At 35.9% G+C, this 20925-nt stretch overlaps 3 protein-coding genes across 8 annotated transcripts; all 3 read left to right on the top strand.

Moving 5' to 3' along the window:
• The first annotated feature begins 222 nt into the window (after nucleotides 1-222).
• On the top strand, nucleotides 223-1712 carry LOC111492902 (CASP-like protein 4D1). The gene is made up of 3 exons (XM_023142409.1): nucleotides 223-503; nucleotides 575-707; nucleotides 1288-1712. The coding sequence occupies exons 1-3, from the start codon at nucleotides 355-357 to the stop codon at nucleotides 1681-1683; spliced, it is 678 nt and encodes a 225-aa protein (XP_022998177.1). The 5' UTR covers nucleotides 223-354; the 3' UTR covers nucleotides 1684-1712.
• Nucleotides 1713-8542: 6830 nt separating this feature from the next.
• LOC111493268 (protein SHOOT GRAVITROPISM 5-like) lies at nucleotides 8543-10750 on the top strand. Its single transcript, XM_023142912.1, has 3 exons — nucleotides 8543-8703; nucleotides 8786-9185; nucleotides 9658-10750. Exons 1-3 carry the CDS (start codon nucleotides 8616-8618, stop codon nucleotides 10322-10324), a joined length of 1155 nt encoding a protein of 384 aa, XP_022998680.1. The 5' UTR covers nucleotides 8543-8615; the 3' UTR covers nucleotides 10325-10750.
• Nucleotides 10751-13713: 2963 nt separating this feature from the next.
• LOC111492936 (N-alpha-acetyltransferase 40) lies at nucleotides 13714-20549 on the top strand. 6 transcript variants are annotated; one of them, XM_023142458.1, is made up of 10 exons: nucleotides 13714-13913; nucleotides 14036-14207; nucleotides 14309-14411; nucleotides 15299-15378; nucleotides 15481-15807; nucleotides 16040-16116; nucleotides 17345-17387; nucleotides 17478-17546; nucleotides 18624-19161; nucleotides 20120-20549. In XM_023142458.1, the coding sequence occupies exons 2-9, from the start codon at nucleotides 14118-14120 to the stop codon at nucleotides 18759-18761; spliced, it is 927 nt and encodes a 308-aa protein (XP_022998226.1). In that variant the 5' UTR covers nucleotides 13714-13913; nucleotides 14036-14117; the 3' UTR covers nucleotides 18762-19161; nucleotides 20120-20549. The 6 variants fall into 6 exon arrangements, with proteins under 6 accessions (XP_022998226.1, XP_022998227.1, XP_022998224.1 ...); XM_023142459.1 differs by having other exon boundaries at nucleotides 13714-13917; nucleotides 18627-19161; XM_023142456.1 differs by having other exon boundaries at nucleotides 13714-13917.
• The last annotated feature ends 376 nt before the right edge of the window (nucleotides 20550-20925 follow it).

The following is a 20925-nucleotide window of genomic DNA, read 5'->3' as shown; positions in this document are numbered from 1 at the left end:
TGAAAGCAAGATTTGAGAAATTGAAATTTGTGTTATATGGAAATGTAAGACAAAGGCAATAACAATAACTTATTGCATATAACTATCGGGCAGGGAGAAATTAACGTGAGTCGAAGAATAAAATAAAAAGGCTATCGAAGAATAAAATAAAAAGGCTATAGAGAGAAGCCAGCTGTATTGTTGCAAGACATTGATTGGAAGGTATGGAGACATGACCAAAGCTGAGTGGCTCCTTGTTTCAATTTTTTTGTAATGTAATGTGAATTTGATGATGTAAACGAGACAGACCTTTGATGTTATAAAAGAAGGGAAGGGATGTAATAGGCAAGGTAGGAAGCTCTAAGCGTGAGGTCGATGGATCGTATGGTGGTAGCGTTTATCGGGATTGGACTTCGAATCTTTGCCTTCATATGTCTCTTTATCGCCTTGGTCGTAATTGCCACTGACAAACTGGTCCTCATTGATGGCTCCGAATCAACCTTTAATGACGTTCAAGGATACAGGTTCTCTATTCTTTCTACTAATATCCATTCCAATTCACAACCTAAAATTTCTTATCTTCTTCTTTATGCAGGTACGTTTTGGCCGTGGCAATCATAGGGTTAGTCCATACAATACTACAACTGGGTTTCTCTATATACTATGCGGTTACCCAAATCGTACCCTTTTGGAAGGGACTCCCTCAATTCAATTACTACGCAGACCAGGTTTGTGTGATCACCACTTTACTATCTTCTTCGTTAATTTCTTTGACGAAAATTATCGAAAATGTTATTTTTTCAAACTTAACCTCATTGTCATGGCGTTTCAAGTCATCGTCACATTAATTTTTTGTCCAACGAATTTTTAATCCAAAGTTAATCTTGAAAGCGTTTAAAAAAGATAAAATATCATTAATTTTGAAAGAATAAAAATATTTTTTAAACAAGAGGACTCGAGCTCCAAGGGGTGGATTATGGGATCTCCATCTTAGTTGGAGAGGGGAGAGGGGAACGATACATGTTAGTGACTGTTATATATGGTGCTAGAGCCATTACATCGGAAGGACGCTGGGACTCCAAAGGGTGGATTCAGGGATCCTACCTTGGTAGGAGAGCGGAACAAAACATTTCCTATAAGTGTGTGGAAGTCTCTCCATATTAGACGCGTTTTAAAATTATAAGGCTGACGACTAACCGACAATATCTACTTACGAACATTTATTTTATTTTAAAATCGAGAAACCAAATAGAAATAACTTAACCAAATTTGTTGAAAACATGGTGATATCCAAATGGGAAAGGGCAGGTGATAAATTGGGTGTTGGCATCGGCGGCGGGGGCCGGCCTTGCGGTGTCGGCGGATCGTAAAATGTTACTGAATCAAGTTGTCGAGAACGATATCGGCGATTGCGTGGTGTTGTTTGCAGCATTGGATCAGCAGAAGTGGTTGGTTAACGATTTCTTCGATAGGGCCAATATCGCCTCTGCCATTCTCTTCCTTGCTTTCCTCTCCATCGCCACTCTCCTCCTCCTCTCTCCATTCAATCGGATCAAACCTATGCCCACCACCCAAGATCTTGAGGCCCATTCTCCGCAGGCCCAAAAGATCCAGGCCCAATCTCCACAGGCCCAAAAGGTCGAGGCCCAATCTCCACAGGCCCAGACAGTCGAGGCCCAACCTACGGAGACCTCTTCCACTTGATTTTTCCCATTTCACCGTTGCTTTTCATCTTCACTCTTTTCTTCTCTCTCGTGTATTCTTTAGCTTTAGAGAATTATCATTTTATTATATATATATATATATATATAAAATAATAAATTTAAGTTTTTTTTTTTTCTCTCGGAGTGTATATGGATTGGGTTGGAAAAATCTTATAGACCGATTTAAAATTTCAAATTGTTGTATCAGTGACTAAAACAGCTTGAACAGAGTTCACAGCCCAATCTCGATTTCGTTGGTAGATTGTTTTTTTTTTTAATTATTGGAAAAAAAATCATATTTATCTATCAGAAGGATTAGGTTGTAGCTCTATTTTATTCAAATTATTTTAATTTTTTAAAAATTTAACCCAACCCAAAAAAAAAAATCTATATTAATAACTAAAATAACATAAAATTTAATATTAAACATCTACAAATCACGAGAATGTTACCAATATGTCAAATATTTTTAATTTTTAAAGTAATTTTAAAAGTATGGTAGGGTTCGATTGCAATTGGGTTGACAATACAAAAAATGTCAATCCACAGATAACATAAATTCCCAGTTTTCAAAAATTCAACAAAAAACAAAAAAAAAAATTGGAAATGAATTGTAACCCTATTTTCGAACTGAATAAAAAATCAACTTAATTATATTTTTATTTTTATTAATTTTAAATATATTTTAAAAGTTATTCAATATAGTAAATTACTCCTATAAATCGTGAAATATAGGCAAAAATAAAAATATATCTGATTTTTAATAATAATTATTAGATACACAAATAAAATATTTTTACAATGGGAGATCGTATTTTTTAATTTTTTTTAATGTGAAGATATGAATCTCTGAACTGACATGGCCATCACTACTCAAAAGAGATGCCTAAAACTTATGGGCCTGTGCCTGCAACCCATATGACTTATAGATACTCGAGAATAAAGATTCGAATGGTTGACCTTCTAATCGAAAATTATCGTTGAGCTACGTTCATTTTTTTGTTTCCCGTTACTCCTCTCTCTAACTCTTTTTATCATATCATATTCTAACGTCCTACGTGACATGTTTTTTATTTGTCGGAGACAGTGACACATTTTGTTTCTTTTTTACGTTAGTTGAAATAGGTTTTGGGCATGGATTCAATTGTATGGAATGTCCATGTTATTGTTATCCGTCGACAAAACGTGTAATCAATCAACAGACGTTTCTTTTAAATCTTGATGAGAGAGAGAGCGTTTTGTCTTGCATGTGGTATGAGAGAGAGAGAGGCAAAGGCATGGATTGAAGGCCATAGAGAGGCACATGCAGACTAAAAAGGTCACTTGCAACTTTACAACCAAAAAGATAAAAGCGAAAATAAGCACAACCACACACATATTCATAATAATATAACATTACGAACTCGTACGACTTGGAACAACCAAATATTGTTGCCAATTACGATCGTATTGATCGAATATTATCTCCTCTAAAGTTTGAGGATTTTTCGTCGAAAAGAATCTCGACCCATATAAGTTAGGTTAGAACGAAACGAGAAACATGAAAGAATTAGAGGCTATGCTATAGCTATGGATGTAGGGGAGGAGGGAAAGGGAAGAAACACGAAAACATGGAGGACACAGTGACTTAAATAGTTGCATAATAAGTTAAATAGTCATATGATGGAGGAGACAACAACTACGAGCCTAAACCCGACATCCCACACCTTCTATCCTCGACTCTTTATGTATTTGTCTCTTTCAAAATTCTCACTTAACTCATTCACTTCTTGACGTTTTTCAACTCCAACATATTATACACCATTTGTTTTGCACTATGGAATGTACGAGAGAGAAGTTCAAGAAAAAAAAAACCCTACTTTTGTATTGAACAGTTATTAACCCGATGCTTTTAAAGAAGTTGAATATAGTTCGTCCTCAGTTCTCGTCAACAGTGGTCAAATGCCCAATGTAACGCTTTTTTGTTTATCAATTCCTTGTTTATCCACTAGGTCAAACGGGTTGATTCTTGCACCGTGCAACAACTATATTTCAATTCATCCTCTTTTTTCAAAGATTTCATAATTGAACGTCAAACCCATTTCATAAGACGAGAGTTGTGGGTGTATGGGACTCTACTCTGCTATGTGTCATGGTCATGCATGTCTAAGACGTGTTGTTTATGACCACATGTCAGATGTCCTGGTCATGCTTGTTCAGAATGTGTTGTCCATAGACGTCTTTTCTCTTTTTTGTTGTGTCAATATGATGATGTATGACTGTTCGTCAAAATCATGTCGACACCCACCATGGCTAAAATACCCCAAAATGTACTATAGGAAGATACGACTAATTGTCACTTCTTCCTACCCGGATTATATACTATCAAAGCCACTGTTGTTACCTAATCGCTTTTAGTTTATGACATTTCTTTCTTTCAAATTGTTTTCAACGTATTTTCTCGCTCACATTTTCTAAAAACATTTTTCTCAAGCGTAACTCGAGGCTCAAGCATATACCGACGTTATTTACGAAGTTCAAATTTCTCACGGTTGATTTGTTTGTTGGGTTAGAACAAGTGTCACACAATCACTATTCCACTTTCACAAGAGTGCGATTATGACACTACGCACTATCATAGAAAATACTTCATTTACCCACTAAGAAACGTTGCTTCGATCGAACCATCCATTTGAATTTAGCCATTCCTCCATCAATCACCCACAAACTTCCAAAAGCTAAACGTATGGCTAGGTTTTGATATGTACATCCATAGCTCTATTATAAACCATTTCACAATAATGGCTCCAACAAGAGACAAGACAACTTACAAACCATTTCTATATTCTTGTCTCTCATGATTTGATGTTTCCATATATATTCTCATAATTCATTACAACCATATATCTCTATAATAATATGATATTATCCACTTCGAATATAAGTTCGGGAGAGTTTTTGATATTTCTTATATAAAATTAAATTTTAAACCTATCGGGATTTATGGCTCGGATGAGCTTTGTCCCATTCAAATTTTTTTAAAAAAAATAAATTAATTTATGCTCAATATTAATTAAATTATTATGAAATGATTGAAAAAATGTAAGGAGAAAATAAAAATAGGAAGAGGATAAAAGAGTGGTTGGGATATTATTGTAAAATAAGAGGAGGGAAAAGGACAAGGAGGTAATTAGGTGAAGGAGAGACGGCTCGGCCCAACCCACTAAGGATGTCTGGAAGCCCACGATTGGACAACTCACGGCCCACTATTCCCCCAAACACGTAGGGCCCACACGTGTCATCGTTAAATTATATAAAAATATATATCTTAAAAAATAATTATTATTATTTTAAATGTTGCAATATTACTATTTTGATGTGCGGTAAAATTTTTAAACCAAGATGAAAAAATGGTCGGGTAATTCCCCACAAAAAAATCTCTTTCCCGAGTCCCAACGAAAATAATTAGTGACAGGACGGAGATGGAGACAAGATTATTCACACCCGTCTCTTGGACATCTCTAATTAGAATATTTAACAAAAAATTATAATCAAACGATGATATGAAACGACGCGACGGTTACTCGAAAGAAATATCGACGTAATTTCATAGTCATTCAGTTTGAATACTACACGAAGGAATGGGGAGATTCTCGGACGTGAAAAAGGATCCAATAACTTCAAAAAGAATTAAACGAGGAGCTGTATAAGGTGAGAATCTAATGTACGATGACCTAAAGCACGTAATTGCGTAAAGTATTATTACGTTTATACCCTCCAATTTGTATCATGTAGTACAAAATCTGTGTTGTCCCTACTTATCTCTCTAAATCCTTAAACTAATTCTTGACTAAAGTGACTGCATTAAAATTAATTAAATAATTAATTAAAATTAAGAAATAAAAATTTTAAAAATAAATAAATAATTAATTAATAGAGAAATGGGGGAGATGATGGGGGAGTGATTCGGTCCGGCATGGATCCGCATGTGTAATCATCTTCCCCAACCTTCTCTTACTAATCCCTAATCTAATCATCATTTTATTCTTAACTCAAACTCCCACCTTTTTCCCTTTCCCTTTTTTCTTTTCCCTTTCTTAATTAATTATACATTTATCATATTTAATTACTTAATTAATCCCGTGCTCGTGGGTTCACTTCATCTGGGTCGGTTGCCACACATTTTAGATGTTGATAATTATTGAGAGTGAGTCCCACATGGATTAATTCAGTGGAAGATCATGAGATTATAAGTGAGGAATACTGTCTCCATTGATCTAAAGCCCTTTGGGGAGCCGAAAGCAAAGTCATGGGAGTTCATACTTAAGTGGACAAGTGGAGAGTCAGTGATTCGTAATATAGTATCAGAATCATGCCCCAAACTTAGTTATTATGGACCTAATGGGTTCAGTGGGTTCTGTTCATTTCATTGGTCAATTCAACTCATAAAGTTTTCATGTTAGCTAACTTGGATTAAGTTGATCAGATTCTTGAGCTCATCAATTCTAACGTCGTTCACGTGTTTTGATTCTTTGTTGGTGGACCGAGTAGGTTCGTGATGACCAATCTAAAAGAGGGTTAAGTGATAGAAAGTGATTCATGGTAGGGTTTAGGTTATATAAAGAAAAGGCTTCTATCCTCTTTAAGGGATTGGTCCCAGTTTCTTCTTTCTTTCTTCCGGCAGCCACCGAACCCACAGGACACTTTGCTTCCATAAGATTCTTTTTTTCATTCACGTTCTAATGGCTAACCACCGCTCGGGATAGAGAAAAAAAACGAAGATTTCACATACTACTTTTCATCGAAAAATCAATCTAACGCTCGGGTCAGACTCCGGTTACCCGAAAGTCTTCAAGGTTCATTCATTAAGCTGCTGATATGGGCCTGTTTTCACAAGCTCCTCTATCCAGTCTTTCTTCGTTATAAGGATTGGAGTTTTGACCATGCAATGTTTAAATCATTGCAGCTTTTGGATGTTTTAATAAAAATCAAACTTCACCATCATTTGTTTTTTTTTTTTTTTTTATTTGGGTTGAGTTGAATGTTTTGGAAATCGAAAAATTCAGCTCGGCTCGGTTCCTGAGTTTGGACTTTTTTTATGGGATAACCCTAAACTCGAAAATAGGGTTCATAATCCAACTCTGTCCTTCTTTTGTGATAGAGATTAATAATATTTGACCATCGTAATCGATGTTAATGAGTCGTTGTAGCTTATGAATGTTCGATGTTTGTAGGTATGTTCATATGACCTGATAGCTTGACCGATCAGGATAACTTAACCTATGGGTTGGATTTGTTTTCTTTTTTTAATTTGGGTTGGGGTTAAAATTTTGAAAAATTTGAAAATTTAAGTTGGTTTATGGGTTTATATTTTTTTAATTAGACCCTACTAAGATTATTAAAAAAATTAAAAATATTAGACGTTTGTAACTAATGTTAGTGATGTGCTGTGACTTGTAAATATTTGATATTAGTTACTAATGTAACATGTACAGTAGATAAATATAATTTTTTAAAATAATAATAATTATAAAAAAAAACAACCCGACAACCCTAAACCCAACCCAACTCGAAAATAGAGGGTATGATTGAGTTGAGTTGAGTTGAGTTGTTAACTCTATTCGGATTGCTCGAGTTACCAACCTAACCAACTTGAAATTTCGGATTGATCTGAAAAATTTTCCCAACTCAACTCATGCACACCCGTGACCGAACCAACACAAAATTTTTGGTTAGTCTAAAAACTTTTCGGACCCAACCTAACGGGTGGTGGTTCGTAATAGAATTTTTTATTATTTTTTAAAAAAAGAAAAAGGGGAAGAAATTAGGGGAATGGATGCAGAGAAAGTTTAGGGAAAAGGCAAAGGAGGGAAGAAGGGAGCATCTTCCACAAGGAATTATGATTTCATTCACTATCATGTCCTTGGAACATGACTTTACATCTTCACTCTCACCTTTATAAAAGCTGTTTCTTTCCCACACAATTAATTAAATCCCATTCACACAGACCCTTCTGTGCCATTGCCAGCCACTGAACCCTCCAAGGGCATTTCAGTCAAACTATTATTTACTTTTTTTTATTTATTTTTTGAAAAATACAAGCCAAAATAACCCGATCTCTAACCGCCCAACTCCACTGCTACCACGTATTGTCGTCTTTATGTCTGCCACAGAGAGACAACGAGTCTGCGATATATATGTTTCCACACTTTTGTAAATAATGTTTTGTTCTCATTTCTAACCAACCTCGGATCTCAGAATCCACCCTTCCTGGGGCCAGCATCCACCGACTGGTTCTAATACTGTTTGTAACCGTCCAAGCCCACCGTTAACAAATATTGTTCTTTTTGGGCTAAAACGCGTCTACTGGGTAAAAAAAACGAGTCTACTAAAAAAATGTTTCGTTGCTCTCTCCAACAAAAGTGAGATCTCGCAATCCACCCTCCCTATACCCAGCACTCTCACTGACACACCAGTGATTGTCTCTAATACCATTTGTACCAGCTCACTAATAGCCCATATTGTTCTCTTATAGCCTTCCCTTCCGGGCTTTCCCTCAAAGCTTTAAAACTCATGTGTTAAGGAGAGATTTTCACATTTTTACGAGGAATACTTAGTTAATCTTTCTAACCAACTTGGAATCTCACATAATAAAAAATAAAAATTTAAACTGGGTTTAAAATTCGTCTCAACCCAACACATGAACATAGGACCAATGGATGGGTGTATGTATTATGATCATGCACGACCATCATTTTACACCCATGTAATTAATTTTCAGTTTTTGTTTGTTTGTGGGTATGTCTTTCCCTGATGGAGCCCATAGCTGCCTGTGGGATCAAATTAAAAACCCTTCACAATATCATCTGCTAAAGATGAGGATTGAAAATAGATATTTATAAACCCAAAGCTAATACCACACCCCTTCTAAGCTGCTACTCACTGCATTCCCCCATGATAGCCAGCGCCACCACTTCATCCGACCCTTTTTCTTCCTTGGAAAATGGCACCAAGAGAAAGCGAAGGCCTGCAGGGACACCAGGTAGTACTCATTTTTAACCTCTTCTAATGCTTGTTATGGTTCCATGAATTAACTCTAAAGGGGCTTGAATTATTGTGGCTAGATCCGGATGCAGAGGTGGTGTCTCTGTCGCCCAAGACGTTGCTCGAATCGGACCGATACGTGTGCGAGATCTGCAACCAGGGGTTCCAGCGGGATCAGAACCTCCAGATGCATAGGCGCCGCCATAAGGTGCCATGGAAGCTGTTGAAGAGGGAGAGTCCTATTGTGAGGAAGAGGGTTTTTGTTTGTCCTGAGCCTACCTGCCTGCACCATGACCCTTGTCATGCGCTTGGTGACCTTGTTGGTATCAAGAAGCACTTCCGACGGAAGCATAGCAACCATAAGCAATGGGTTTGTCAAAAATGCTCCAAGGGCTATGCTGTTCAGTCTGATTATAAAGCTCATCTCAAAACTTGTGGCACTCGTGGCCACTCTTGTGATTGCGGCCGCGTTTTCTCTAGGTAATTACGATATTGTCTACTTTGACTCGAAGTTTTCGTGACTTTGAGCGTTATTCATCCGGTTTTTTTTTTGCAATTTTTTTCATCCCTCTATATAAATGGCTCGTTATTGGTTCTGGGTCGATAGTATCTTCATCGTTCAAGGTAAGAATGAGTCGAAGAACACCGTGCACCACTGATAAGTGGTGAGGTCGGATATTGACTATCATATATAGTATTTTCTCGTAGCTGATCCGTTCATAAGTTTTTCCTCAATTCATCTTTCTGGGAATTACTAATGATGAAAATAAGTTCATAGAAGCCCGAGATCTAATTAAATTTTCACCAATTTCTTGAAATTCGAATGATTCTGAGTAAATTGAATTTTTACTATAAAAAGAAAATTAAAATAATATTCCTTATATATGTATGATTTTCTCCGATTTTAGCATGTATTTACATATATAAATTGGTGTTGATTTATATTATATAGGGTGGAGAGCTTTATAGAGCACCAAGATGCTTGCAATATGGGACATCTCCAGCAGCAATCCCAAACCCTCCAGCCGGCTGCATGTTTGTCCCAAACGGCATCGAGTCCAAGCCCATCCAGCGACACCAACATCAGCAGCGCACCCACTTGGGCAGCTCTCATAGCGCCACCCATTTCAAAGCCTCCGGACGCCAACAATAATGGCTCACCACACGATCACAATCTAGACCTCAAACTCTCAACTGGGTCGAATTCGAATCCGCATCCGAATCTTGTAGAGGGAAACAAAGGCTGTTCTTCTATCAAACTCCAGCTCTCGATTGGATCATGCGAGTTCGTGGACGGTGCGAGAGATGTTAGAGACGAAGCTGGGCAGACACTAAGAGTTGCAATGGCGGAGAAGGCGTACGCGGAGGAAGCTCGACAGCAAGCCAAGCGGCAAGTAGAAATGGCGGAGCAAGAATTCGCAAATGCCAAGAGAATGAGACAACAAGCACAAGCGGAGCTCGATAAAGCTATAGCCCTCAAACAAACAGCAATCAAACGGGTCAATTCAACTATTCTTGAGATCACTTGTCAAGCTTGCCAGAAGCAATTTCAAGCCAAAACAACAACTACAACAACAGCATCGACTACTACTACAACAACGGCATCGTGCCGATCGTGACAAGTCCAAGGCATAGAACAAGCATTTTTGGGAAGTGGGTTTTGGGTTAATTGTGAAAACGTTGAAGAATTTGTTGAGAATAATGAGAGAGGGTTTTGGGATTTAGTGTTTGGAGGATATGAGTACAGTTTGAGCATTTAAGAATGGGACTGACCAAGAATTTATAGCTGAATATCATTAGATGGTGAAAAAGAAGAGAGAGAATAATGGGTAGCAGCAGCAAGGCAGCGGCAGCGGCAGCGGCATGTTTTTCAGTGCCACTGTGGTAGAAGGATGGCATAATCAGCCCTCACTCGTCCCTCTCAACGCTCAGCTAGCAGACACCATTCATAATCAATACTTCATTTTTCTCTCTCTAACTCACATATGAATCAGCGCCCTTCTCTTCCCTTATTCAAAATTCAATAACCCTAATTTTTATTTTTATCATTCAATTCCCTTTCTTCCATTCTTTTGGGTGTTTTTCTTTCATAACCGTTACAATCTCTTTCTAGCATACACGTTTTAAAACTTTGGAGAAACTTGAAAGAAAAAAAAAAAATCCTTGGTAGCATAGTTAGACATGGGGTGATGTGCCAGCGAAAAGACTAAACTTCGATGGAATTGATACGAGACGGTGTGCTAGTAAGGTCACTAATTCCAAAATGGGGTGAATTGGGGAGGGGGGGAGGTGCTCATTGATTGAAGAATGGAACAAGTGTCAGTGAAAACACTAAACCCTGAAGAAGGTAGATTGTGAGATCTCATATCGATTGTAGAAGGGAACAAAACATTCTCTGTAACGTTGTGGAAACCTCTCCCTAACAAACGCGAGAAAAAACTTAAATTATGATGTTTGTTACGTCCCGAGTATACAAAAATGACATTCAAAATATCTAGACATATCGACTTTTTGATGATCGTTCTAACAAGGTTTATCTGAGTAAAAAGTCATTAGAATATTAGATGAGTAATCGCATAACGACTTAAGAGACAAAAATCTTTGTTGCATTCGTTGTTAAAAAAAGGGATATTTATAATTCGAGAGAGTTGGATTTTGTGTTTATTAGAGTAGAAATTGGTGAGAATATTAAATGAGAAATAGAAATAAATGAAATTAATTTACACAAAACATCCCAACAAAGATTCTTTTTCTATTTCCTAAATTACTTTGTCTTTTTCGATGTCATTTATGTTATTGTTTAGTCTTTTCATCTTACCTTTTCAATTTTATTTTACTTTGTTTGAAATAAATAAATAAATAAATAATTAATTATATTTATGCAGAAAAAGGATCAAACTTTATCAACTTTGACAAAAGTTCTCCAACCCAGAGGAGCTTTTTGCAACTATAATTACTCACTGAAAACCCCGTGACTTTTTCATCAATTTTCACAATTTAAATAATTATATTATATTTGGTCAAACTTTTGGTCAACCCTGGGTCCCACTCTTCAATCCTCACTTCTTAATTAAAACACTAATATATTTATATTTGTTGGGCCGCTCAGTTCGTTGTTAATGGGCTGGTCTGGGTCTGTCGGCTTGGCCCAATAGTGAGGAGAAGTCTTGCTCAATGTGGCCCACTTGCCTTAACCGATATTTATATTTATATATATTTTTTTAATATTTATACCTAAAATATTAATTGTTTGGTGTCGGCAAAAAATAATAATAATTATAATGTGACCATGGAAGAGGCCTTAAACATGTGGGGTAAGTTTTGATGAATTGTGACCGGTTGGATTGAACCGAAATTTTGTTGATTTTTATGATATTATTATTTTTGGGCTTTCCCTTTCGGACTTCTCCTCAAAACTTTAACACTGCTAGAAGAAGGTTTCCACACCTTTATGTTTTGTTCTCTTCCCCAACCAATATGGGACATCGCAATCCACCTCCCCTTCGGGGCCAGTGTCCTTGTTGGCACGCCTTCTTTTCTCCAATTATGCATATTCCCTTCGGGGAACAGCGAGAAGACTGACACATCATCCGGTGTATGACTCTGATACATATATTTTGTAATGACCCAGATCTACTGCTAGCAAATATTGCATTCTTTGAGCTTTCCCTTTCGAGCTTTCCCTCAAATATTTAAAATTGCACTGGGGAAGGTTTTCACACCCTTAAAACTGAACTAAGGCAATTTCATTTTCCTGTTCAACACATTGTGAAAGATGGAGTTAATCCTCTGAAGGTATGTGGGTAATAGGCCTTTCCAAATCCTGATAAGGTCAGAGGGTAATAGGCATTGCCTTAGCCTTTCCTACCTCAGAAGGTATGTGGGTAATTCGCACTGCAGTATTATACAGAATATGCAAAAACAGGATATGACTAACTCATGATAAGGTAAGGTATGAGGGTAAGATAAGGTCAGAGGGTAATAGGCATTGCCTTAGCCTTTCCTACCTCTGAAGGTATGTGGGTAATAGGCTCTTTGGGCAAAAACCGGATATGGCAAAAATAGGATAGGGTAAGGTAGGATAGGATAGAGCAAGACTTAAACACTTATCGAGCCTAAGATATTAAAGATAGTTGTGTTTACCTTCACATCTGTGTCTAGACTTATCGAGAAGTGTCTTTCGTAAGGTAAGGTCTTAGGGTAGGACTACCTCATGATAAGGTAAGGTAGGATAGAGCAAGACTTAATAAGTTGTTTCCCTTACTCGCCGCTGCTGTAGCAGTCACTGAAGGAAGTTCCACTAAGCCTTCGGTACATATTTATTTTATTTTTATTTTATTTAATTATTATTATTTTTTTGATTACTTATTCTCGAGTTACTCTTAAAAATAATTTTTATCTATCTTTTGAAAATATACATTGAAATTAATTACAAATTTTAATTAAATATTTTAAAATAAATAAATTTATGTTTACAACTAATATTTTATATTTATTAAAAAGAAATTAATAAATAACTCGAACCACATCCCCTAAAAAAATTATGATTGGATTGAGTTCATTATTTAATACGAGTTATTTAAGTTGAAAAAGTTGTCTTTATGAGACAAATATAAATATATATATTTTTATATAAATATAAAGTTGAATTAATAAAAATATCACCGAACATTTCACTTTGTTTAAAAATACTTGTAAACATTAAAAGTTTTCAAAAGTTAATCCATGCTTTGATACAAACTTCAAAAATACATTTAAAATTAAAGTTCAAAAATACATTTTTACTACGGCTTTTATAAATAATATTCAAAATAAATATAATTTATGATAGTATAAATGTGGGGAGGGTTAATGTTATTTTTAAAATTTAATGAGTATTTTTAATATTTTTTTAAAATATTAAAGATATTTTAAAAATAAAGTATGGTTCAAAAATATTATATTATTTTTTTTAAAAGATTAAGGATTTTTTTTTAAAAAAATCACAAATATCTGACACTTACACAAAACTTCAGCTTAATTACGGTTTACCCAAATTTCGAGAGAGAGAAATCAGAGACGAACAGGGACGAAATACGGATGAAAAGGGGTTAGTAGGAGCAATTGGCAAGAGACGTTCTGATTCTTGGTTCAAGTGGAAGAACATTTTTGATTTTTGGTTCAAGTGGAAGGACGTGACGCCAGGACTATGAAGGTGGAATTTTCAATGTAGGTACATTTGCTATACTCAGGAATTTGTTTATTTTCAATTCGTTCAGTTGATAATGGTTAGCACTTACAAGCATGGATGATTGATGGAGGCTTTTTTTTCTCTTCTTCTTTATGCAAAGGTTTCGAGACAATATGTTATCTATCTCAAAGTTTACGTGGTGAGACTATGGAGTGGCTCTTGGCAATTGTTGCAGCAATCATATGGAGAATAAGGGTTCGCTTTCTCATAGCCGTTCCGAGAACAACGGTTCTGGTAATTGTAATGGAGTACAGAGTTTGAAGCGGAGAAAGGTAAATAATTCGCAGAGAACTTGCGCGCGCGCGCGCATATAATAGTTTTCAAAATGTCTAGAAGTAAAGGATGTTTGGTGCTTTTTTGACTACAAACTCAGATAATCGAGCAGAAAAAAGTCACCGATCAACTCATTGAGGTCGCTTGCGCCCAGAAAGACCATCTTTCACCCTTTCCGTCATTGCGCCACTACAACCGCGGCGGTATGCAAACTATCATGCTGTATCATAAACATCCCAGAACCATCTAAATTTAGTACTGACAAGTTTATTTGTTGTTTGGTTAAAAGAAAAATGAAAAGAAAGGGGAAAACACCTCATTGTTATGATTGGCCGGACAAAACACCATGCTCATAATTTACGAGGGCAAACTTCCCTCATTGGATATTTTCATGTCTAGAAAATGCACTTTTCAAGAGAATTACAAATCACAGTCCTGCATTGAAAAATACTCTTGAGCAACGATGTGGTTTGTAAAATTTAGAACCACACATTTCTTTAACGAAATCAACACATGGATTATTACATGTGTATACGGCTACGTGAAAACTAATTGATTGAAGGGTATGATTGGACAACTTACAGAACAGAAGATGTTTTTTAAAGTTCTTTAAATATAGAGGTAAGAATGAAAATAAAAAATAATAGTAAAACCACAAGTGTGTAATTTATGATTTTCCGTCCTTTTTATGCATTGGTCTGTCCAGTAGGTCAAATTACGTAGGTTGACTATGATATCAAACTTAAATGGTTAGTTTGCACTCAGGATTTGGATATTCAGAAACAATACTTAAAAATATCCTATGGATTTCTGTCTTGTATAAATTCTAGGACCCTACTGGCTTTTAGAAGTTTAATCACAAGCCTATACTCTACGACGTTTTGGACAAATTGAGCATATGCACTGGTTTCCTTGATTTTGAATATTATGAGTTAAGATTTAGGCATATACATTTTCTTTCCTTTCAACTATTGTCCTGACACATTTGGGCTATTCTTTTGATTTCCTTGCAACTATTGTCCCGACACATTTGTTGGTTGTATAAACATATATGCGCATAATGGGATGCCTACTTCTCCTTCATTTCTAGGTCTATCTTTATACCTGCAATCAGGCCGTGGCAATAAGCTTTCTTGTTCTGTTAAGAAATACATTCAAAATCTCCTCAAGGTAGCAACTGACTGTCTCATTTCTCACATATGTATGCAATCATTGTAATTTAGTGTCTTATTAATTCTTGGGGTTGAAAGATTGTTCACTTTATTTTCAAAGATCAATATGGAGGGGCCATATGGATCTCAATGGCCAACTGAAGAGAAGGTGAAGCACAGGGAAATGGTTTCAACACAAGCACGTTATATATTTGTGCACGAGGCTTCACATGCTAATGCCAATGGGAAGCCTTCAAAATCAGATGCAGAGAAGACAAGTACAACTCTAAATAAGAAGGATCCCATGGTTGCATTTGTACACTTTCGATTTATTATAGAAGAAATGATACCTGTGCTATATGTGTATGAGCTGCAGATTGAGCCTCGTTTCCAAGGAAGAGGATTGGGGACTTTCTTAATGGAATTAATTGAGCTTATTGCTTGCAAGGTTCCCGTTTCTGCCTTTTCTTTGCCTCCTTGTGTTCACAAACATAGATACCTCGAATAAATATTGTTTTGAACTAATCTTGAAACTCCAATGAACTTACACAGCATTTTAGTTGTACATAAATTTAACTATTCTCACCATATTGTTCTTAAATCTTCTGCCGAGCATTCTCTCTAGGATGTTTTTTTTTTAAATCAATTCATTCCTCTAATTTGGATGTTAAATTTTGTAGAACTGCATGGGTGCGGTGGTTTTCACTGTTCAAAAAGCAAACTTCAAAGCTTTGAATTTCTACCGAAACAGGCTGCGGTAAAATGTCTTGCTCAAATTCATTGGTGGTGCTTTTGTGTTGAACTATTTGAATATAACAATTTACGAGGACCATTCCATTTTAGTTTCAGCTGAATTACGGTGATGCTTTTGTGTTGAACTTTTTGAATATAACAATTTACAAGGACCAATCCATTTTAATTTCAGCTGAATTTATTTTCTCCCTTATAATATGAGTTGGACTCTTTTATTATAATTATTTGGGGTGGGGTACCTAGTTTCATTCACTATAGGTTTGAGATTTGTACCAACACTTTTTTCTTTATTAGCGAAGGTAAAGTGACCAATATTACTAGGGGTGTACGGTGTCCAATGAAAAGAACTTGTTCTTCTGGAAAATTTGGCTTGGCAGATAGAATTGTTTAGAGGATTGGGCTCGGTACTGCAATTTGACCAAATATAAATACAGACATTTCGTGAAAAGGTCCTAATTACAATTTGAGCACCTGCTTATTAGCTATTTTACCAGTAATTAGTATTATTTTTGCTCGTATGAAAATTTACATTAGTCGGTGACTCTCTTTCTATCTCCAGTGCTAATGTCTGTCCAGATCTCCCCCTTTCTAAATCTCTCTTCTCGCCCTTGTCTTTGTCTCTTGCTTCGATCTCAATTGCTATCATCAAACTTATCTAGTAATAAAAAGCAACAACAAATTGACCGATTATTTTGCTCCTGTGTGTATATATTTTAACAAGTTTTCTCACCTGTCCTACTCTCCGCTGGAGATTGATGTTCAGAAGGAAGTGGCAATAATGGTGCCGTTCATTTAACTGCCAGGGGACTATAACTTCTTTTAGTGTGAGAAAATGATAAATAAAAGCCTAGTAAGAAAAAATAATATTAACTCCTTGTTTCATTTTAAAAGACCACATAGGTTGTTTCATATCATCCTTAATGAAACAAAAGAATCATGGTTCCATTGTAGACCCCATCCTCGATCATTTACATTATTTTTGTTCTCAATGAGCTTGTTGGACCTGGAGATGTGTTTGATTGACATTTTATGAAGATGAATTGGTACATTAAATAAAACCTTGATCATAATGGAAAAGGCCCTTGTAATGAAATCTATAGTTTATGCCAACTTAATAGGACATCAATAGCACTTCTTGGGTTTTGATGCTGAAATGATTAGAATTGTTTGTTTTCCGTATTATTGATTGGACTGTAATGACTAATATTTGCCTTTCATATTTTCTTTTACAGATATACCATTTCATCTATTTCACCCTCACGTGCTAATTCATTGGTATACTATGCATCGAACTACCATGAGATTACAATGCATGCCGTTATTTGAAAGCAATATTCTGAAATTAGTTTCTTTTATTATTCCCAGATGGCAATTGATGCAAGCTATGAAATTCTCTGCAAAGCATTTAATGAAGAAGCTAAAGCTGTTTTGGAGGTATGATTCCATTCCATGTGGCCTGTAATTCACCTAAATTCTGTCACGTAAAGGGTCACATAATATGTGTCCACAACTGAATTTCTTGGGCTTCAGGATCTGTTCTTACTGTTCAAAACATAGTGGCATCTTTTATAACCAAAATACATGATACAAGTATTTCTTTTAGAACGGCATGATGGCTGGATAGAAGTTATTAAAAGGGTATCGCAATTATAAAAATGGTAGTGTCATTAGATGGACTCTTATTGTGGTAATTTTGGTGGCTGAAGTGTCGAATGGTTAAGTAGATCAGACGTTTAGGATTTCAGCTCATCTAAACCAATGTCCACTTACCTTTTTCTCTCCCTCTCACTCTCAGGGTGATATGAACACTGGTGCAATGGGAGTGAGCTTGTGAAGACGATCAAGCGAAAAATCTTAATTGTTTTGTTAAACTAGGAAGAAATGTGACACGAAACGTTCGACGAGAATGGGTCTTTATTGTTTGTTGAGAAATTAAACAATAGGAGAAGCTTGTGATTCCTCCTTTTCAGTTCTAAAATCTGTTAGACTCTGCTACGAAAATAGCCCAAACAGTTCGGTGATGAGATAACTTGAACTCTCTACTGTGTTGGATTTGCTTCAGCCCCTTCCCAAACCAAATTATTTGATCCAACTTACGAAGAGCAAACTTATTCATCTAACATGTTAAATTGGTAAAAGTGGTATGAAAAGCATAGTAAGGCATGTGTAACATAAGTATCAGGCGGGTGCGTGTGTTGTTTTTCGGTCATACTCAATGTAGTAGTCGGTTTAATTGGGACTCTGCAAACTCTAATTCTTCTTCATGCCAACCTTCTAAAATATGTCATTCCTTGAACTCTGCCTTTAGCTTTTCATTTCTTTGATAGAAAATTTTCCTTAAACTAGCTTGGTATATTTATCAATTCATTTTTTTCAATCTAGAATATACTATTGATTTCCATCTGTGCCTTTTTTGAAGTTTTACGTAATTGGTAGTAGATCCATTTGCTGTGTTGTAACTTGTAACAATGATAGATATGCAAGTATGTACAATGCTTGATCATTTTGCAGCAGAACGTTCCACTTCCCTTTGTTGACAAGAGATTGTGTAGTGGAATCAGTCTAATAAGTTCTGTAATTGAAGTCCCCAATCCAAATCATCCGCTGCATTCAAATGGTTACTGGATCATTTGCGAACCAATGAATTAAAGCGTGATATTAGTTATGTACTCGTTATGCTAAAGTTTTGAAGAAGCCCCTTTCGTTGCATGCAGTGCCAAGGCATGGTGTTTCATGATTCACTGCTTTTCTTTTAATGCACCAGCCCATGTAAATTAATCGCATATCATTATTTCTCTTCGCGGGAAATAGCTACACTGCTTTACTTTCCAGACAACCCATGATGCCACGCACACACAAGAAACACTTAGGGGAGCATACCGAACCACTGGAATAGGCCTTCTTGGCATGCCTTTTGATGAAGCTTTGTTTGTTGTTTTGTTGCTAACAGGGGTCAGCAATCTCTCGTTCAGAGTTGTTCTAATTACAGAATTCCACCTCCCTGAATCCTTCTTGTTATCGTCAATTAGGACGTTTCAAGCATTCAGAGGTACAATCTCTTGAAATCTATAACCTACTGTTACTTGAGATGTTGTTGCCTTCTGTTATGTTAGCTTTATTTCAGTCTTATAACATACTGCCAGTCTTCTTGTAAACAGTCTACTGCTTTGGGTTCTTCAGTTGAATAATATGTCTCTCGATATTTGGTATCATCATCTTGGGCATCCCGCCCTTTCAGTTGTTAAACAAGTAGTTAAACATTGAAACTCCAATTTGCCTACTAACGCAGTTTCTTTTTGTAATGCTTGTGCCATAGGCAAACACTGCTCACTTTCTTTCTCCTTCTGTTACCTCATATGCTGCACCTTTAAAATCGATTGTAGCTAATTTGTGGGTGGACCTTCTTACAATTTATCTAGACATGGCTTCCACTGTAACATTAGCTTTGTTAATCATTTTTCTGGATACACTTGGATTTATTTTCGTCAAACAAAATCTGAAGCTTTCCAACCTTCCATAACTTTTAAGTTGTTTGTTGAAAAAACAGTTAGACACACCAATCTTTAGTCTTCAAATTGGTGTTGAAGCTAAGTGTAAACCGTTGGTTCATTTTCTTCACATGGCTTTCGAATTGGGCTTCTGGCCTTGATGGGGGGGGGGGGGGNGGGGGGGGGGGGGGGGGGGGGGGGGGGACTCGACGTTTTTTAGCCTCTTATCACATATATTTCTTGGTTTATTATTAATCCAGTTTTTATTGGCTATAACTGTTTGCATTCTCTGTGGTTGATAATCCTGTGATATGGGTTTATTTAAGCACTTAAGGTAGCTTTATTCTTTGGCGAAGTGGTGCAATTTTGCATTGTTCTCTCTTATTTTGTGTGGTTTGTTTGAAGTTAATTTAGAAGTTAACATTGTTTATAGCTTTATTATTCTTGTTTACTAGTTTTCACCTCCAATCTAGTGTTTTCATGAAGGGTTGTCTTATCCTTTATTTTGATTTTTTTAAGGTGGAAAGCAAAATATTGTAGGATTGCTACAGCAAAGCTGTAGCATCTTGAGCTGGAGAAAATAGCATAAAAATGGCGTGGACTCATTGGCAACTCATTTAAAACAGAAAATGAAAAGAAAAAAAGAATGGAATCTGAAAAAAGGAGGAGAAGCCGATTTGAGAGGAAGAAGAACAACAAAGAATTGGTGCAGAAGAAGAAGTGAAAGCTGAAACACAACTTTGCTGCAACATTTAGTACCTCAAAACTTCCCTTTCTTCTATTCTTAGATTACACTTTAGCTTGTAGTTTTTTTTTTTTTTTTTGAGAGTTCTATTTGTTGTTCTAGGATTATTGTAGCTTTGATTCTCTGTGTTTAAGGTCTAATTTTAATGAAACTCTGATGTTCTGTTGAATCTCTTTTGAATGAATAGTAGAGATTTTGAATGAATAGAAGCGAACTTCATGACGTGGAACACAACTTTTAGTTTGAAATTGATTCGTTCATGTTCGAATAGAGTTTGAGAAGCGCTAGAGAAATTCGATTTCATGAAAAGTTGGAAAGATTCTAGGATCTTTGCTATCTTAAAAAGATACGTGAGATTCGTGTTACTATAATATAATATATATAGAGATAATGTTGAATATTTTATCTCAGTAACACTACTAATATGATCCATTTTGTAATAGTTGTAAATGATATAATTTAAATCATTAATATAAAAACATGTAGAGTTAAAATATCATATACAATGAGTTAATATAACAATGGACTACAAAATATTTTATCTTTCTTTACACTTTTTGTTAATTAATAAAATTAATAT

This window comes from Cucurbita maxima, unplaced genomic scaffold (assembly GCF_002738345.1).
Source record: "Cucurbita maxima cultivar Rimu unplaced genomic scaffold, Cmax_1.0 Cma_Scf00018, whole genome shotgun sequence".
NCBI lineage: Eukaryota > Viridiplantae > Streptophyta > Magnoliopsida > Cucurbitales > Cucurbitaceae > Cucurbita > Cucurbita maxima.
This window is presented reverse-complemented; position numbering and strand designations above follow the sequence as displayed.